The 16034-nt window shown below is 46.0% G+C and overlaps 1 protein-coding gene and 1 long non-coding RNA gene across 3 annotated transcripts in view; one reads left to right on the forward strand and one right to left on the reverse strand.

The window, feature by feature from the left end:
* MAP6 (microtubule associated protein 6) overlaps positions 1-13197 on the reverse strand; it is a 75640-nt gene extending 62443 nt beyond the window's left edge. The window contains exon 1 of one of the 2 annotated variants that reach the window (XM_036082829.2): positions 11569-13197. In XM_036082829.2, the coding sequence (XP_035938722.2) occupies positions 11569-12488 (920 nt within the window). In that variant the 5' untranslated portion in view covers positions 12489-13197. The remainder of the gene's footprint in view (positions 1-11568) is intronic. The other variant, XM_036082826.2, reaches the window with a different exon arrangement.
* LOC144379449 (uncharacterized) overlaps positions 1-16034 on the forward strand; it is a 707761-nt gene that overhangs the window by 109951 nt on the left and 581776 nt on the right. The window lies entirely within an intron of this gene.

Raw genomic sequence — 16034 nt, forward strand, 5'->3', positions numbered from 1 at the left:
GAAGGAAGATGGGAGGAGGGCAGGAGCGAAAACTGTGAGCAAAATCCAGCCGTAGTTACATGTAGGGCTTGTCAAGGCCCAGCTCAGACTGTGATTTGGCTAGATCACCTGCTGGGGCCCCCATGATTGTAATGCACAACCAGAACTGAGAATCCCCAGGAAAAAGCATCAGGTGAGTGTGGGGAGCAGTGGGCAAAAACGCTAAGAACACCAGATAGGTCAGATCCTGGAAAACCTTGACTGCAGCCCGAGGTGCTGGGCCTTGCTCTGGTGGGGAAGGGAATCTGAGGAGAGTTCAGGATAAGGAGCAGTGAGACAGGCAACCCTCTCCCACTGCAGAAACAAGCTGGTGAAGGAGGATGGCATGGGCTTAGGAGAGTGGGAGCCAAAAAGACAGCACAAAGGGCGGGGGCGCATAGCAGCCCCCTAGGAAGGGCATCAAACTGGGGCACTTGGCAGGTGTTTGCTTGAGTTTCGCAGATAAGACACAGTAGTGGGCCGGGAAAAGGAGAAACAGGCTCCAGGGCCCCCTCAGCCATTGACTGGTTGTGTGATATCAGCCCTCAGACCTCCCTGACCCTAGTGTTCATCTTTCAAGACAGACATATTCACTTTAGAAGGTCATTATGAAGTCTAAATAAAAAGATATGTTAAAGCAATTGGCACCGAGTAAATACTCAGTAAGTGGGGTTGAAACTCAATTATGTTTCTGTTCTAACATTCATAACAGAATGCTCCTTTCCATTCTGCCATTGCCTATCTTTTGCTTGTCATGGTGGTCTAATAGAGAACAGTTCTTAGGGGCTAAGAAGATTGTAAAAATGCCCTTTAGGATATGCCGCGACATGGGCCAACTTTTTGAAGTCACTGCACGAAATAGACAGTGACCACAGGGAATAGCATGGTGGAGAAAGCAGTGTTTCAAGGAGGCACTTATGGTGCATTTTGTGGCTTGGGGCCTGGGCCCAACTTTCCCACCAAAAGAGGTTACACCAGGCATGGTCCTGCAGAAGCCTCTTCATTCAGTTTGGAAAGAAATACACATTGGCAATGGGCTATGCTAGGACAGTGAGGGTAGGGAAGAGTACTCTGATGTTTTATATACAAGTGGGGTAGCTCCTGCAGGGAACACAGAGGCCGGTGGCAGAGGAAGTGGGAAGTGGGGACAAAGGAGGGGCCTGAGCTTTCACTCCATACAGACACCAATGGCCCATCCTCGACTGACTCTTCTTCCGCCTGTCCCTGATGTGTCAGTGCTGGTTGGGCCCCGGCCCCAACAGTCTCTTCTTCTCACCCTCTTTATTCCCCAGCCACCCTGATGCCTGTGGGTTTGATCCTCACTGACAGGTCCATGTCCAGATCTTTTCTGTTCTGCCTTTTCTCTTACTTGGTTTGTACTTTGTTTTTTAATTTTTGGTTGAGGTATAACATACATAAAATAAAGTCCATAAACCTTAATTGTTGCCATGTCTAGATCTACCTAACCAGCAACCAGAACAAGATATAGAACAATTCCAATATCTTGGAAGGTTCTCTTATGCTCCTTCTCCACCAGTTATCCACCCCACCCCCAGAGATCACCAATATTCTGATTGCCACCACCACCAATTCCTTTGAGCTGTTTTTGGAATCCATATAAATGGAATCATTCAGTAAATGTACTTCATCTGTTCCTTTCATTCATCATCATGTCTGTGGGATATATCCATATTATAGAGTACTGCAGTAATTTTACTTTTCATACAACAGTGGTTCTCACGAGCGGCAATTTTTCCTCCTGCAGGGGTCTTTTGGCAATGTCTGGAAACATTTTTGTTGATCACAATTCAGCAAGGGTGAGGGTGCAGTGGGAAATGCTACGGCATGGAGTGGATAGAGGCCAAGGATGCCACAATGCACAGGACAGCGCCTCACAACAAAGAATCATCCAGCCCAAAATGTCAGTAGTGCCAAAATTGAGAAACTCTGTGTATTAGTTCCCTGTAGCTGCTGAAATGAATTACCACAAGCCGAGTGGCTTAAAACAATGCAAATGTATTATCTTCTAGTTCTAAGTTAAAAAGTCTGTAATGGGTCTCACTGGAAAAAAATCAAGGTGTCATTAGAAGCAAGGTGTTCCTTCTGAAGGCTCTAGGAGAGGAGCCATTTCCTTGCCTTTTCCAGTTTCTTAATAGCTGCCTGCTTTCCTTGGCTCATGTCCCCTTTTCCATCTTCTAAGCCAGCAATGTCTGGCCGAGTCTTTATCACATGGCATCACTGTGACACTGACCCTTTCACTTATAAAGATTTCTGTGATTACAGTGGGCCCATAATCCAGGATACTCACCCCACCTCAAGATGCTTAACTTAATGACATCTGTAAAGTCCCTTGTGCTCTGTAACATGGCATACTCCCATGTTCCAGGAGTTAGGATGTGGACATCCTTGGGTGGGGGGTTGGGGAGGAGCATCATTCTCCCTGCCATATCCTGCCATATGATATTCCACTATATGAATATACCACAATTTATCCTGTTGTTGATGGACACTTGGGTTGTTTTTTCTTTTTAGCTATTATTAATAAAGCTGCTATGTACATTCTTGTACAATTCTTTTGTCCTCGTTTCTGTTGGGTATATATTCAAGGGGACAGATACTGGGTCTTAGAGTAAAACATATGTTTAACTTGAGTAGATAATGCTGAAGAGTTTTATGAAAGTGATTGTACCAGTTTACACCCTTACCAGCAGGGCGGATTTCTATTTTCTATTTTCATTTTCTACTGAATATCTCCATGTCAACCTTGCAAAAAACACCTCAAATTCAATTGGTTCAAAACTGTGTTTATCTAGCTCAGTGAATGACTGTTTCCCCAGACATCCAAAGCATAAAATCTGGGAAATGTCCTAGATTCTTCTCTTTGCCTTTGGACCTGCTTTCAATTAGCCACAACATTATTGTATCCTACACAGTCAGGGCTTGGTTACTTTCTTTCCTTCCTGGAGGTCTTCATCATCTCTCACCCAGTCTACAGATTCTTCCTGAACTCCATGCCCCCAATCCATCCTTACCACCGCTGTCAAAGTCACCTTTTCCAAAATCCAAAACCTAATCCTGCTTCTTCTCTTTGCTTATAGGACAAAGGAGCCGGCCCAGCCTACCCACCTGGTCTACCCTTCACCATTCTATTGTCATCCCATGAAACCTCTAAATGCTGCCCACACAGAACTGCTTACGATTTATCTTCTCATACATTTACTCAAATTGATTCCTTCCCCACAATGTCCACTCCTCTTTGAAGATCCAGCCTGCCCAATCCCCTCTCTCCTGAACCCTTTGGTTGACAGCCCTCAAATTAAGTAGACTTAAACGCTCTCTCTCCTCTGTGCCCCACCATACCCTGCACAGAATTTTTATTAGGGTACTTTTCAGCACACTTGTCTCTGCCTAATACACATAAGCCTTTCAAGAGCAAGCCTGCTTTGTCATTGTAGGAATGAGCCTGATACAGAGTAGACACTAATCAATGTTTACTGGATTAAAACTGAGTTGAGACAATACACATTAATATGACATGGAGGACATGGCATGTATTGAGAAATAGCATTAGACAAAGTCTGCCTTCAGAGTCTAAAAACCTAAAGGGCAAATGAGAGGCCCTGTGGGTCCTAAGCTCTAACAGGGAAATAATAGTACCATTTCTGCTGGGCTACTATAAAGATTGTAGGAGAAAATGCATCTAAGATTTCTAGCAGCCTGCCAGGCACATTGTAGGCACTCAATTAGCTACTATTATTATTTTAAAGGGTGAAAACTAGCATTTTTAGTGAACATCAAGAGAATTTTTAGTTTGTTGGTTGAGGCTCATCTTGCAGTTTTCTTCCTTCAGTAGAGAATTAGAAGCTCACCCATCTACATTTATACAACTGATATAATTTGTAAAGCCAAAGCTGCACTGATGATAGAGATAGCTTTTTAATCTTAGTGGACATTTACTGGAGTATTTTAGTGTTGTGTCTGGGAAACTGAGTGATTCTTAGTGATTACAGATTTAGAACCATCACTGGCTTGACTTATTTTTTAAAGTTAATATATGCAGTAGGTGCCTCTTTTCCCCCTAAGAGAGCAACCAAGAACTGCCTGTATCTTATCTCCTTTCCTCATTGGGGGTTAGTCTCAGTCAACATTATATCTCTGAGAGTTAACTGCACAAGGTCAACCAATGATCTAGCAAAATGCTTTGTACACTAATTCCTCAGCAAAAAATTCCAAAGAGGCATAAGGCATTGCTGAGTTAGGTATTCGGTGTGGTTTCTGTGATATGTCTCTGTTCTGATTTCCTCCTCTGATCATTCCTTCTTTGTTTTTTTTCATGGCTCTTCCTTCTGCTGTCAGTACCCCCCAAATACTTGCATCCCTCAGGGCTCTATTCTCTGATGGCTAATTTTCTCTACTCCTTCTTTGGGGATGATATAAATATATATGCAAACATTTCAAATAAAAAATAGCAAACTGAATTCAACATCATAAAATATACTTTTATACAAGTAAGGTTTATCTCAGGAATGCAAAGATGGTTCAATATCAGAATACTCTATTAACAGATTCCAAAAGAAAAACCATATGATCATCTCCGTTGATGCAGAAAAAGCATTCAACAAAATTCAATACCCACCCACATTTTTAGAAACCCTTAGTGAACCAGGATAAAGAGAAGTTTCTTAACCTGATATGAAGCTATCTCATAGAAATACAGAGCAAACCTCAGGCTTAATGATAAAACTTAAGAAGCATTTCCACATCCCAAGACAAAGATGCCTGTTATCACCTACTATCAAAACTATACCCTATGTCCTCACCAATGCAGCAGTACACATACACAAAAAAGATTTATAAATATTGGAAAGGAAGATAATAAATTGGTATTTGCTAAAAACCACAGACAGTCCAAGGGAGTCTGCAGACAAAACTAATTAGTGAGTGTGATAAGATTGCTCAATACAAGATCAACATCCAAAAATTAATACATATGAGCAACAAACCATTAGAAAATGTAATAAAATATACTCCTCACAATAGGAAAAATAATTGGAAATACTTTAGACAAAAAGAAAAGATGATAGTGTGGCATTAACTCAGAATAACGGAATAGAACAGATATCCCAGAAATACATCCAAGCATATGTGACCCTTACGTGTTAGAGGAGATTCGTGGAGATATTAGTGAGGAAAAGCTGCATTTTAAGGATAAAAGTTTCCATAAGACAAAAAAGAAAATTGGATCCCTACCTCATTCCATACCTAAAGTTAACATCCAGTTAGATTACTAGAGATTTAAATATAGAACAATATAACTTAAAAATGCGTGTGTGTGTGTGTGTGTGAGAGAGAGAGAGAGAGAGAGAGAGAGAGAGAGATGGAAAGAGAGAGAGACTCTTGTGCAGAAAATTACAAAACGTAAGTGAAGCACATAAAAGACTTAAATAAATGGCAACCAACACTGTTTTCGTATAAGAGAAAACTCAATGACATAAGGACAATTTCTCCAAGCAGTATTTTCCCAAGTAAAGCTTGAACTTCGCGTGCATCAAAACTACCTAGACTGCCTGTTCAAATGTAGTTTCTTAGGCTCTACTTCAAACCTACTGAATCAGTATGCCTGAGGACGAGGCCCAGGAATCTGCATTTTAGAAAACCTGCCAGATGATTCTTGGGTGTACTAAATTTTGAGAACCCTTGCCTTAGGGAAGGTGGTCATAACCTGAATTGCACATGAGAATCGCCTGAGACCATTTTTGAAATATTCAGATGCTCAGGCCACATCCCAGACCAATGAAAACAGAATTTCTTTTTTTTTTTTTTGTAGTTTTTAATTTTACTATATTATGTTAGTCACCATACAATACATCATTAGTTTTTGATGTGGTGATCCACGATCCATTGTTTTCATATAACACCCAGTGCTCCATGCAGTACATGCCCTCCTTAATACCCATCACCAGGATAACCAATCCCCCCTCTCCCCTCCCTCTAGAACCCTGTTTGTTTCTCAGGTCCATAGTCTCTCATGGTTCATCTCTCCCTCCAATTCCCCCCCCCCATTTTTCCCTTCCTTCTCCTAATGTCTTCCATGTTATTCCTTATGTTCCACAAATAAGTGAAACCATATGATAATGGACTTTCTCTGCCTGACTTATTTCGCTTAGCATAATCTCCTCCAGTCCCATCCATGTTGATGTAAAAGTTGGGTATTCATCTTTTCTGATGGCTGAGTAATATTCCATTGTATATATGAACCACATCTTCTTTATCCATTCGTCTGTTGAAGGGCATCTCGGCTCTTTCCACAGTTTGGCTATTGCGGACATTGCTGCTATGAACACTGGGGTGCCTATGGCCCTTCTTTTCACTACATCTGTGTCTTTGGGGTAAATACCCAGTAGTGCAATTGCTGGGTCATAGCTCTATTTTTAAATTTTTGAGGAACCTCCACACTGTTTTCCAAAGTGGCTGTACCAACTCACATTCCCACCAATAGTGTAAGAAGGTTCCCCTTTCTCCACAACCTCTCCAACATTTGTTGTTTCTTTCCCTGTCCATTTTGGCCATTCTAACTGGTTTAAGGTGGTATCTCAGTGTGGATTTGATTTGGATTTCCCTGATAGCTAATGATGATGAACATTTTTTCATGTGTCTGTTAGCCATTTGTATGTCTTCTTCAGAGAAGTGTCTGTTCATCTCTTCTGCCCACTTTTTGACTTGATTATTTGTTTTTTGGGTGTTGAGTTTGAGAAGTTCTTTATAGATTTTGGATACCAGCCCTTTATCTGTAGTGTCATTTGCAAATATCTTCTCCCATTCTGTGGGTTGCCTCTTTGTTTTGTTGACTGTAAAACAGAATTTCTGGGCAAGGCACATATGCATCAGCGTTTTTAAAGCTCTCCAGTGATTCCAATGTGCAGTCAAGGTGGAGGATCATTGCCCTGGGTGAAGGTTTGCTGCCTGTCCTCATTTGAACATTTACTTTTAGGACTACTCTAGTAGAGACTGGACTTTATCTTGATTAAGGCAGGCATAACTTCCTTATATAAAGGTTATAACTTATTCATCTGGTATCCCCAGCATCCTATCTGATACACAGCAGGGGCTTGGTGGTCATTTTCTGAAATAAATCCAACAAATTAAACTGAATGAAATGAATCAATGTGTAGGTGAATAAAATTTTCACCAAACTTTAAAAATTCTACTGGATTCTGCAAGCTTATATAGCACCTGGGCACAATGTTACACTGTGAGAGGTATAGAGATGAACAAAATACAGCCCTTCTCTTCCAGTGTTTGTGATCCGGTGGAGGAGGCAGATACAGACAAAAGTATCTTATAGTCAAGCAGACAATGGGAGTGCACAGAATATAAAAAGGGAATACAAGAAAAATTAGTTCTGAATGGCAGAACCTGGAAGGTATCCTTAAAGATTCAGTATCTGAGATTGGCCTTGAAGTATTGCTGAGACTTGCCCAGGAAGAAATTAGGGAAGTGGGCAGTTGCCCTAGAAGCATAGGGCAGTTTTGCCAGCAGAAGCCACCCACATCAGACGGGGCTTTCTCTAACCTTCATGGAAGACTGTAGGGCAGACACGAAAGGCTCCTTTTCTTTCCGATTTCCTTGTTACTGCTCTCATTTGTCAAGTATTTTGCCTCTGGTTTATTAATTCTACCTCCTGGTGCCTCAGCTGATTTCTTCCAGGAGAAGTTTCTCATTAGCATTTCTATGGGGAGCATCTGCCACCCCATCTATCCCTATTAACTGATGGCTAGGGCAATGGGACTGACTGAGAGGGGAATTTTAATCCCCTCATCATGACTCATCTCTTTTCTAATTGAGAATGCTAGGTCTAAAGTCACAAGTGGCTGCCCAGCAAAATCCATCCTTAACGTTAAAAGTGGTAACAGAGACATGCTTCTCAATTTTATAACATCACCTATGTAAAATGAATGTAATAAAAATTAATCAATTTCATGATGGTGAATAATGAAAGATATCTGAGATAGCACTTAATGCAAAAATCCCAAGCTAGTGTGGATATGTTATGAATTAGATGAACTGTTGAATTGGGAAGGTTTCTCAAAATCATAGTGTCAAAGGACATTTGATATTATGTAGTGACTGTATATTGTAGGAGAAAAACTAATGAGTATGTATATGTCTCTGCATGCTGACTGTATATTTTACATTATATACCAATATGTTAAGCTGATGGATTATGTGTCCTTTCTCTATTTAAGCCAACTGCTTGCATTGATGTCATGTGACAGATGTCACTTGGAAAGCCCATGAGATGAACCAGTCACCATGGTGTAAGCCACCATGATTTATGTAGAGTGGCAGAAGAAAAGAGTTTGTAAATCAAATTATCTTTGAAATGGAACCCAACCTGGCCTCTAACAAGGCAATGTAAGACTCATCTACGCCAGCCATGGGGCATACTTAGATTCAGGAGATATTTGGAATCATAGCAAGGAAAAGAATATGAGACAATAGGGAAGGAAATTCAATGTTCCAGATAAGCCTACAGTTCCCAGGCATTTTTTTCTTTTCTTTTTTTTTTTTTTTTAAGATTTTATGTATTTATTTGACAGAGAGAGACACAGCGAGAGAGGGAACACATGCAGGGGGAGTGGGAGAGGGAGAAGCAGGCTTCCCGCCGAGCAGGGAGCCCGATGCGGGGCTCGATCCCAGGACCCTGGGATCACGACCTGAGCCGAAGGCAGTCGCTTAACGACTGAGCCACCCAGGCGCCCCCATTTTTTTTCTTTATGTGATATTTGACTAATTGATTATCTTATTTCTTCATGTCTACTTTCACCCAAAGTGCATTTCCCTATTATTGGTTAATTTTTCTTCTGAAACAAAAAACAATGTTAAATTTCTCATCAACTTTGTCATGCACTTAAATTGTCCATTAAGGAAATTGATGTCTCTTAGCAACACTCATTCTCTTAATGCTTCCAAACCCATCAGATTACACAGCAAAATGGAACTGCTGGCCCCAAAGTCACATTCATAATTAAATTTTACAGAAGACCCAAATGAGAAAAAAAATTCTTTTGAGGTGCTCAGAGATTTTTTTTTTTTTTGACAGGTTGGTGGAGTTCTGATAGTCATTAAAAATAGTCATTCTCGCCAGCTGCAACAGCAGAGCCTTCCCCCATTCAATCCCATCACTTGCAGTATAATTCTAACTGTAAAGCCTGACATGCTTACTGTAGTGAAGGTGGCGTTTTGGGGGAAGAGGCCATATAGAACAAAGGTGCAAGCCAATAAATTCGGAGTGGGTTGTATCTGAAGGTTAGGTCATCCCCTGACTGTCTAGCCAATTTTTCACGGACAAAGCAAGTCCTACTGACTTAGAAACATAAACTGAGTAGGATCACCAAAGGAGATTTGAGAATTTGGGATCTCTCTTGATTGGCATTGACTCTCTGGAGGTGAGGAGGGGTAGTTTTCTGCATGGTGGGTGTTAAGGTTCCACCTGCCACGGGGTAGTAGAATGAGAGTAGGAAGATGAGGAGGCCAGATCAGAAATCTGTGATGTTGGGCCAATCTTAGGGTTCTCTGGGAATGAAGTAGGGCCTGCCTAGGAAACAAGAAAGCCATGGCAGAATCGCAAAACTACATCTTGGCTTTGTTTTTTATGCCCCTTGCTTATTTGCTTCCTTCTTTTCTCTTTGGTCCTCCCTTGGTAGTAGCATAAAGATATTGTGCAAATGCTGCTCCTGATGGCTATGAACCAACGAAAAGGATCTTGCCCGACCCAAAGCCATAAAAAAAGTAGTGCACTCCTAGGGGACCACTGTGGTCGTGATAACAATAAACCAAGAGAGAAATGCCAAGTGAGAGGTGGAATTTGGGAAGATGGAGTAGGAGCCAAATGTTAGCTGCCCCTTCTCATTGGGAAATGCTTTCCAGAGTTAAAACCTGGGACAGAGATGAATTTTGTCTTAAAAAGAGAGGATATCTATCTCTGTTATGCTTCCTTCAGCGTATGAGGGAGTGGTTGTTACGTTCACTGGAGAAAGACATCAGTCTGATATGAGGCTACACACAGGGTCTTGGCAAAAGACACTAACTCAGCAGTCCTCCCAACCACAGTCTCCTGCAGGAAGGAGGCAACTGGCTGTGGCATTGATGAAGGACCCCATAAGCCACATTTTGAACCCCTCTAGCTCAATTATTCATCTCGCACATCTGTTTCCCCAGAGATCCTAAAGCCCAATGTTACACATTCAGAGTCAAATGAGATCTCTTAGTTGCTTGATCTGGGTTGGAACATAAAGGGAGGATGGAGAGCTAAGCATTCAGAAATATATATTGGATGTACAAAGGGTGAGAAAGCAAGTTGGAAGGGCTGAGGCTGCAGCACAGGGAGAATTCTAGAAGGATGGAGAGAGGGAGAGGGAAGGGAAGAGGGAGGGAGGGAGAAAGATAAGGAGGGAGGGAGAGAGAGAGAGAAAATGGATGTGCGCTTTCTTGAAGCCATTCATTTACAGGGAATTTAAATGTGCTAAAGAGGGGGTTCTTGGTGGTAAAAGAATGAGCAACACAACTGGAGAACATAAAGGGAAAGGAAAAAGGAAATGCATCAATAGGGGAGAAGGCTGGAGGTATCTAGGAAGTGGAAATCAGAATAATGAGGCATCATGCACAAGATTGTAATGGCAGTAAGACATTCTCATCACCTACTATGTGCCAGACATAATTCTCCTCGGCCATCTCATTGTAATTCTCACAATGTCTAGTGCAGTGTCTGACATATAGTAGGTGCTCAAAATATGTTAAATATTAATATTTAATTAATAAATGAACAAGCAATTCTAAGAGAACGATCTATTACCAACTGCATCTTACACCTAAGAACCTTAGGCCCAGAAAGGTTAAGAAACGTGCTCAGTGTGTCACAGCTACTAAGAGGAGGAAGGAATCTGACTTCAAAGCCTGATGGTAGAAGGAGGGTGATCTAGAAGAGCCCCGCGGGGAATCAAGAAAAGGGTGTGGTGCTTGGATGTCTCCAGGGGACTGAGAGAGGGAGGGAAGAATGAAAGGCCAAGTGAACTGGGCTAGGGAGGAGGGGATTGGCCACTGGGAAAGCATTCTTCTAGGAGGACGGGGCCCTGCGGGAAAGCACCATGGCCCTGGGCCACAGCTGAGCCAGCGAGGGGCAGCGTCCAGGCTGATGCCGCTGGAGAAGTGGGTGGGGCGGAATGGCACCGCCTGTGAAGAAACTGCAAAAGGGTCTCTGTTGAGCAGGCAGGGATCTGAGGTGGGGCGGGGATGGGGGAACGTGGCCAAAATGGTAAAGGGAAAGACCTGGGCAGGCGGGAATGGAAAGTACTAACAGCCTTCACGTGAGAAAGAGCAGAAAGGAGTCAGGCCTGGAAGGGTGTCTGGGATGCGGCCGAGGAGAGGGTGTGGTCTGGAAGGGGAGGGGCTGCCTGTGAGGCCCGCGGTGCGGAGAATGAGCCCCGGGCGGCCTCCGCAAAAGGGCAAGGGTCCCCTGCCCCGTCGCCTGAGCGGCGGCCCGCGTCTCACCTGTAGGAGCTGCCCGCCGCGCTCGCCGCCTCCTCGCGGATTTGCCTGTTGAGGGCGTCCGCCGCTGCACGCCCCTTGCCAGCCTCGGGGCCCGCGGCCTGGACCGGCGCCTGCGCTGCGGGCAGCGGCATCTGCTCCGGCGCCTGTCCCTCGGCGCGACGCAGCATCCAGGCGGGCCCGGGCTTCTTGCGTGTGTCGCGCTCGTCCGCACCGGAGGGCTTTCCGGCTGCGGGGCCACCCGCTCCGCCAGGGGTCGCCTCCTGCTCCGCGGCCTCCGCGGCGGCCTGCGCCGGCCAGCGCTCCTGGCTCTCCGGCCGGCGCTTGGACGCCCCGAGCATCGGCCCCGAAGTCTGGGAGGACGCGGAGATCTGCACGGGCTTGGGGATCCACGGGTGGTCCCCGCGGCGCGGCAGCGGCCAGGCGCGGAAGTCCTTCTGGTACTGGGTCTCGCGCTCGAAGGGCGCGTCGGAAAGCTGGTACTCGCTGCGCGGCCGGCAGCTCGGCTCGGGCCGCTGCACCTTCCAGGCGCGGTAGTCCTGACGCATCACCGAGTCCGCGGGGCCTGCGCTGGAGGTGGAGCCGGAGCCGGGGCCGGGGCTGGGCCCGCTCCGGCTGGGGACACCCGCCGCCTCGCGTTCGCCGCTAGGCCCGGGCGCCGGCCCCGTTGCCCGGGCAACTGCATCCAACTCGCCCTGGGCCGGCTGCGTCTCTATGGCGACCGCCCGCGCCGAGGGGGGCGCGTGCGCCGGCTGCGCCTGCTGCTGCGGCTGCGGCTGCGGCGGCGGCTGCGGCGGGGCGCTCGGGGCCTCGGTGGCCTCCGAGTACTTGGTGAAAACCAGCGGCACGGCGATGTCCGCCTTGTCCAGCTGGTTCCAGAAGCGGGCGATGCAGCAGGCCCGCGTGATGCACGGCCACGCCATGATGCTCGCTGCAAAGCTGGCCTTCCCTCCTTTTTGTGATTCTAAAGCAAGTCTCTAATCTTACTTCAGTCCCTCGGCCCTGGACCAAACTGGTTCCCGCTGTTTTTCCCTTGGTGGCCTGAGCTACCTCGCTCTCCTCCCTCAGGGAGCACCCAGGCAGGTCAAGCTATCACTGAGATAAAGTCCGTAAAGTCCCCCGATTACCGGCTGCAAACGCCTCCGGGAGCCGCCTGCAAAGGTCTTGGGAGCGCAGTCTGCTGCGGGCACCGATGGGTGAGCCACACGGCGTCCCGGAGTCCCCGGGCGAGGGCGTCTGGGTCGCGCCCCTCCCTGCTGCGGCGGTGGCGCGCAGACCCCGGCCAAGCGAGGCGACGCGACGCGAGGTGGCTGCGGGCTTAAGCCATGGCGTAGAGGAAGGGCCGAGCAGGGTGGCCTCAGGGGCCACGGACGAGGCTCTATTCTTCCTCCCCGAGGCGTCCCGTCGCAGCCAGCCACCTAGCAGGGCTCGGAGGCGATCATCTCCAGCGGAGACCGAGCATTGCTACAGCCGCTGCTCCCAATGATGCTGCAGCCACTGCCGCTGCCGTCTCTGCTGCAGGGAAGCGGCCCCACCCTTATCTACTGCTCGGCGGGGGGGAAAAATCCAGGCAAGACGCTGGGAGAAAGCGCGCTGCAGAAAAAAATCACCTGCTGTCGTCAGCGCGCGCTGCCGGGAACTCGCCCTCCCTCTTTCCCCTCCCCCCCGCGCTCTGGCAGCTCCTCTCTCCTCGGCTCCTAGGCAACAGCAGAATCTGGGGCCCAGGTGGGTTCCAGTCCCAGGCTGGTGACGGCTCGCTGTCCTTACGCTGGTCCCTTCCCCTCCGGGAGCCTCAGGCTCCTCTTTTGTAAAATAGGGCCAATCATGGAGGAGGGGGGATTCAATTTTTAAAATATGAAGGATATCCCTAGTGAAATGTCTGTCCCAGAATAGACGCTTTTTAAAAAAGAAAGCTGGTGTTATTGGCCAGTTACTGGGCGGGATCTGAACTCAGTTTGGCTGGCTCCTGATCCAAGCCCCCCTTGTCAGTCATGCACAGACCTTGTTCGGATGTGTAGGGATGTGAGTCCCCAGGCTGGTGGGGCCCTGGCTGTTCCTTTATTAGAGGACCTTTGGGGGAAGGGTGTCTTAGAGCCTCCCAAGAACTACCCAGTCCCTATTCAACCCAGGGCCCATACTGGGAAGAGTCAGGAAAAAGAAAATTCTTGGAAGGGACCTAAGTGTGGAGGCTGGGGGGGGGGGGGCGGAATGGAAAGGAAACAAGGGGACAGTGTCCTAGGACAGGGTAGGGCCTGATGCACAGGGAATTACTGGCACGTTCCTGACCCCCGGCTTTTGCCCTTCCTCTACCTAGGGGGCACAGCAGACTTTGGAGTCAGACAGGCTTAATTTGGCTCTGACACTGTGTCACTTGGGCAAGTTGGGTCATCCCTGGGCCTCAGTGGCCTCATTTGTAGAATGGAGGAAATAAGAGCTACCTCAAAGTGGTTTTGTGAAGAGAGTTAAGGACTCAGAGCGGAAGCTTTGAGTCAAGTCAAGTCCACAGTGATTCAAATTCTGGATTTACATTCCTTAGCTGTATGGTCATGGACATATCACTGCACCTTTCTGAGCTTTACTTTTATCTCTGAACAGGGGTACCAATTCTGGACTTGCGGGGTTGTTTTGAGAATTAAAATGAGATAACGCACTAAAAATGCTTACCACAACATCTGGCATATAGCAATGGCTCGATGAATGGTAGCTATTAGTATTCAAAGGACCCATCCGGGAAAGCCTAGATGGAGCTTCCCAAGCAGGGCAGCCACTTGGATACCTTCTCCAGGAAGACCTCTTGTTTTTCCAACTACTTTTTTGGCCTCTCCTTGATGTCCCTCCATTTATGTTTCCTGCATTGTCTTCTACTCCTTATCCCTAGCAACATTCACTGACCTTCAGCTCTGTTTCTCTCCAAGATAGGCAGAGTTTTCAGCATTGAGTAAGCTGGGGTCATTGGTGTTTCTGGGGAAGAAAGTCATTTATGTGTTTAGATTGGGAACTGACCACAAGACACCGCTGGGTTTTTGGTGTTTTATAATCTTAGAGTCAAACAGGATGAGAAGACAACTCTGATTAATCAATTATCTGTTGAACTTCCTTCTACTTGGGTCTTTGTCTTTTTATGATTTGATTTGAGTTCCATAAATAAAATGATGCCTGGCAGTGTTTTCAAGTTATTAGGAGATACATTTCTACAAACAAGATAATCTGGTCTGACCCTCAATTCTGTAGAACTCTGTGGGATTTGGCTGATGTCTTTCCAATAATGATTTTCAAGGCAACTAGAAATTGGAGGAGGGAACTGCGTGTTCATTGAGACCTTACTCTTCTTTCATTTAGCAAGTCTCGTCTCCTGATGCCCACTCTGTGCCCTGGGGACTGAGGAACACAAACGAATTCTAGCTCTGTGGGAGCCCTCAATTAGAGGGGTGTGTTATGGAGAACCAGAAGACAGACAAATAAATAATTAGCAAACAGTATGGTCTATGGTCAGCATAACAGAGGTTCATTCGCAACGTGCTGAATGAATGACTAAGGAGACTTCCTATTTAAAATTCATATTTAAAATATGAAGGATATCTTTAGTGAAATGTCTGTCCCAGAACAGACTCTCTTTAAAAAGAAAGCTGGTGTTATTGGCCAGTTACTGGGCGGGATTTGAACTCAGTTTGGCTGGTTCCTCATCCAAGCCCCCCTTTAACAAGTCTTGTCTCCTGATGCCCACTCTGCCCACTTCCTATCAGAAGTGTAAGTAAGAGAGTTCCAGGTTGGGCGCCTGGGTGGCTCAGTTGGTTAAGCGACTGCCTTCGGCTCAGGTCATGATCCTGGAGTCCCTGGATTGAGTCCCACATCGGGCTCCCTGCTCGGCAGGGAGTCTGCTTCTCCCTCTGACCCTAACCCCTCTCATGTGCTCTCTCTCATTCTCTCTCTCTCAAATAAATAAATAAAATCTTTAAAAAAGAAAAAAAAAAAAAGAGAGTTCCAGGTCACTTTATCATCAATATCACCTTCTATATTCATTCTTTTGGATTTTTAAAATACATTCATTGGTAAACCTTATTGAACCATCCAATGGCCCAATAAGATTGATAAATCTAATGGTTATCAGTTAATGTGGCTTGCTCAGCATCCATTCTGATGATGACAGCACCTCATTATTTGGCTTTTGGGGACCACTCTTCTTACTTTCAGTTCATATGGTTTGGATGGGATTAACCCTACTTAACCCACCTTCCAGAGCTGACTATGTGACCCACACCTGTTTACCAGGGCATTGCATCCCCCTGGCCAAAGTGACTAGTTTAGTGATGGACCTGTGATCCACATTGGAGCCATAGTGATGGACCTGTGATCCACATTGGAGCCATTAGAGGAAATCCTAGACTTCAGCTGGAACTATCTGTAAGGAGCCACCCTCTTTTTTTACTGGAATTGCTAAAATGAGAGACCATGAGGATAGTGTTGTTAGT

Source organism: Halichoerus grypus, chromosome 11, assembly GCF_964656455.1.
Source record: "Halichoerus grypus chromosome 11, mHalGry1.hap1.1, whole genome shotgun sequence".
Classification (NCBI taxonomy): Eukaryota; Metazoa; Chordata; class Mammalia; order Carnivora; family Phocidae; genus Halichoerus; species Halichoerus grypus.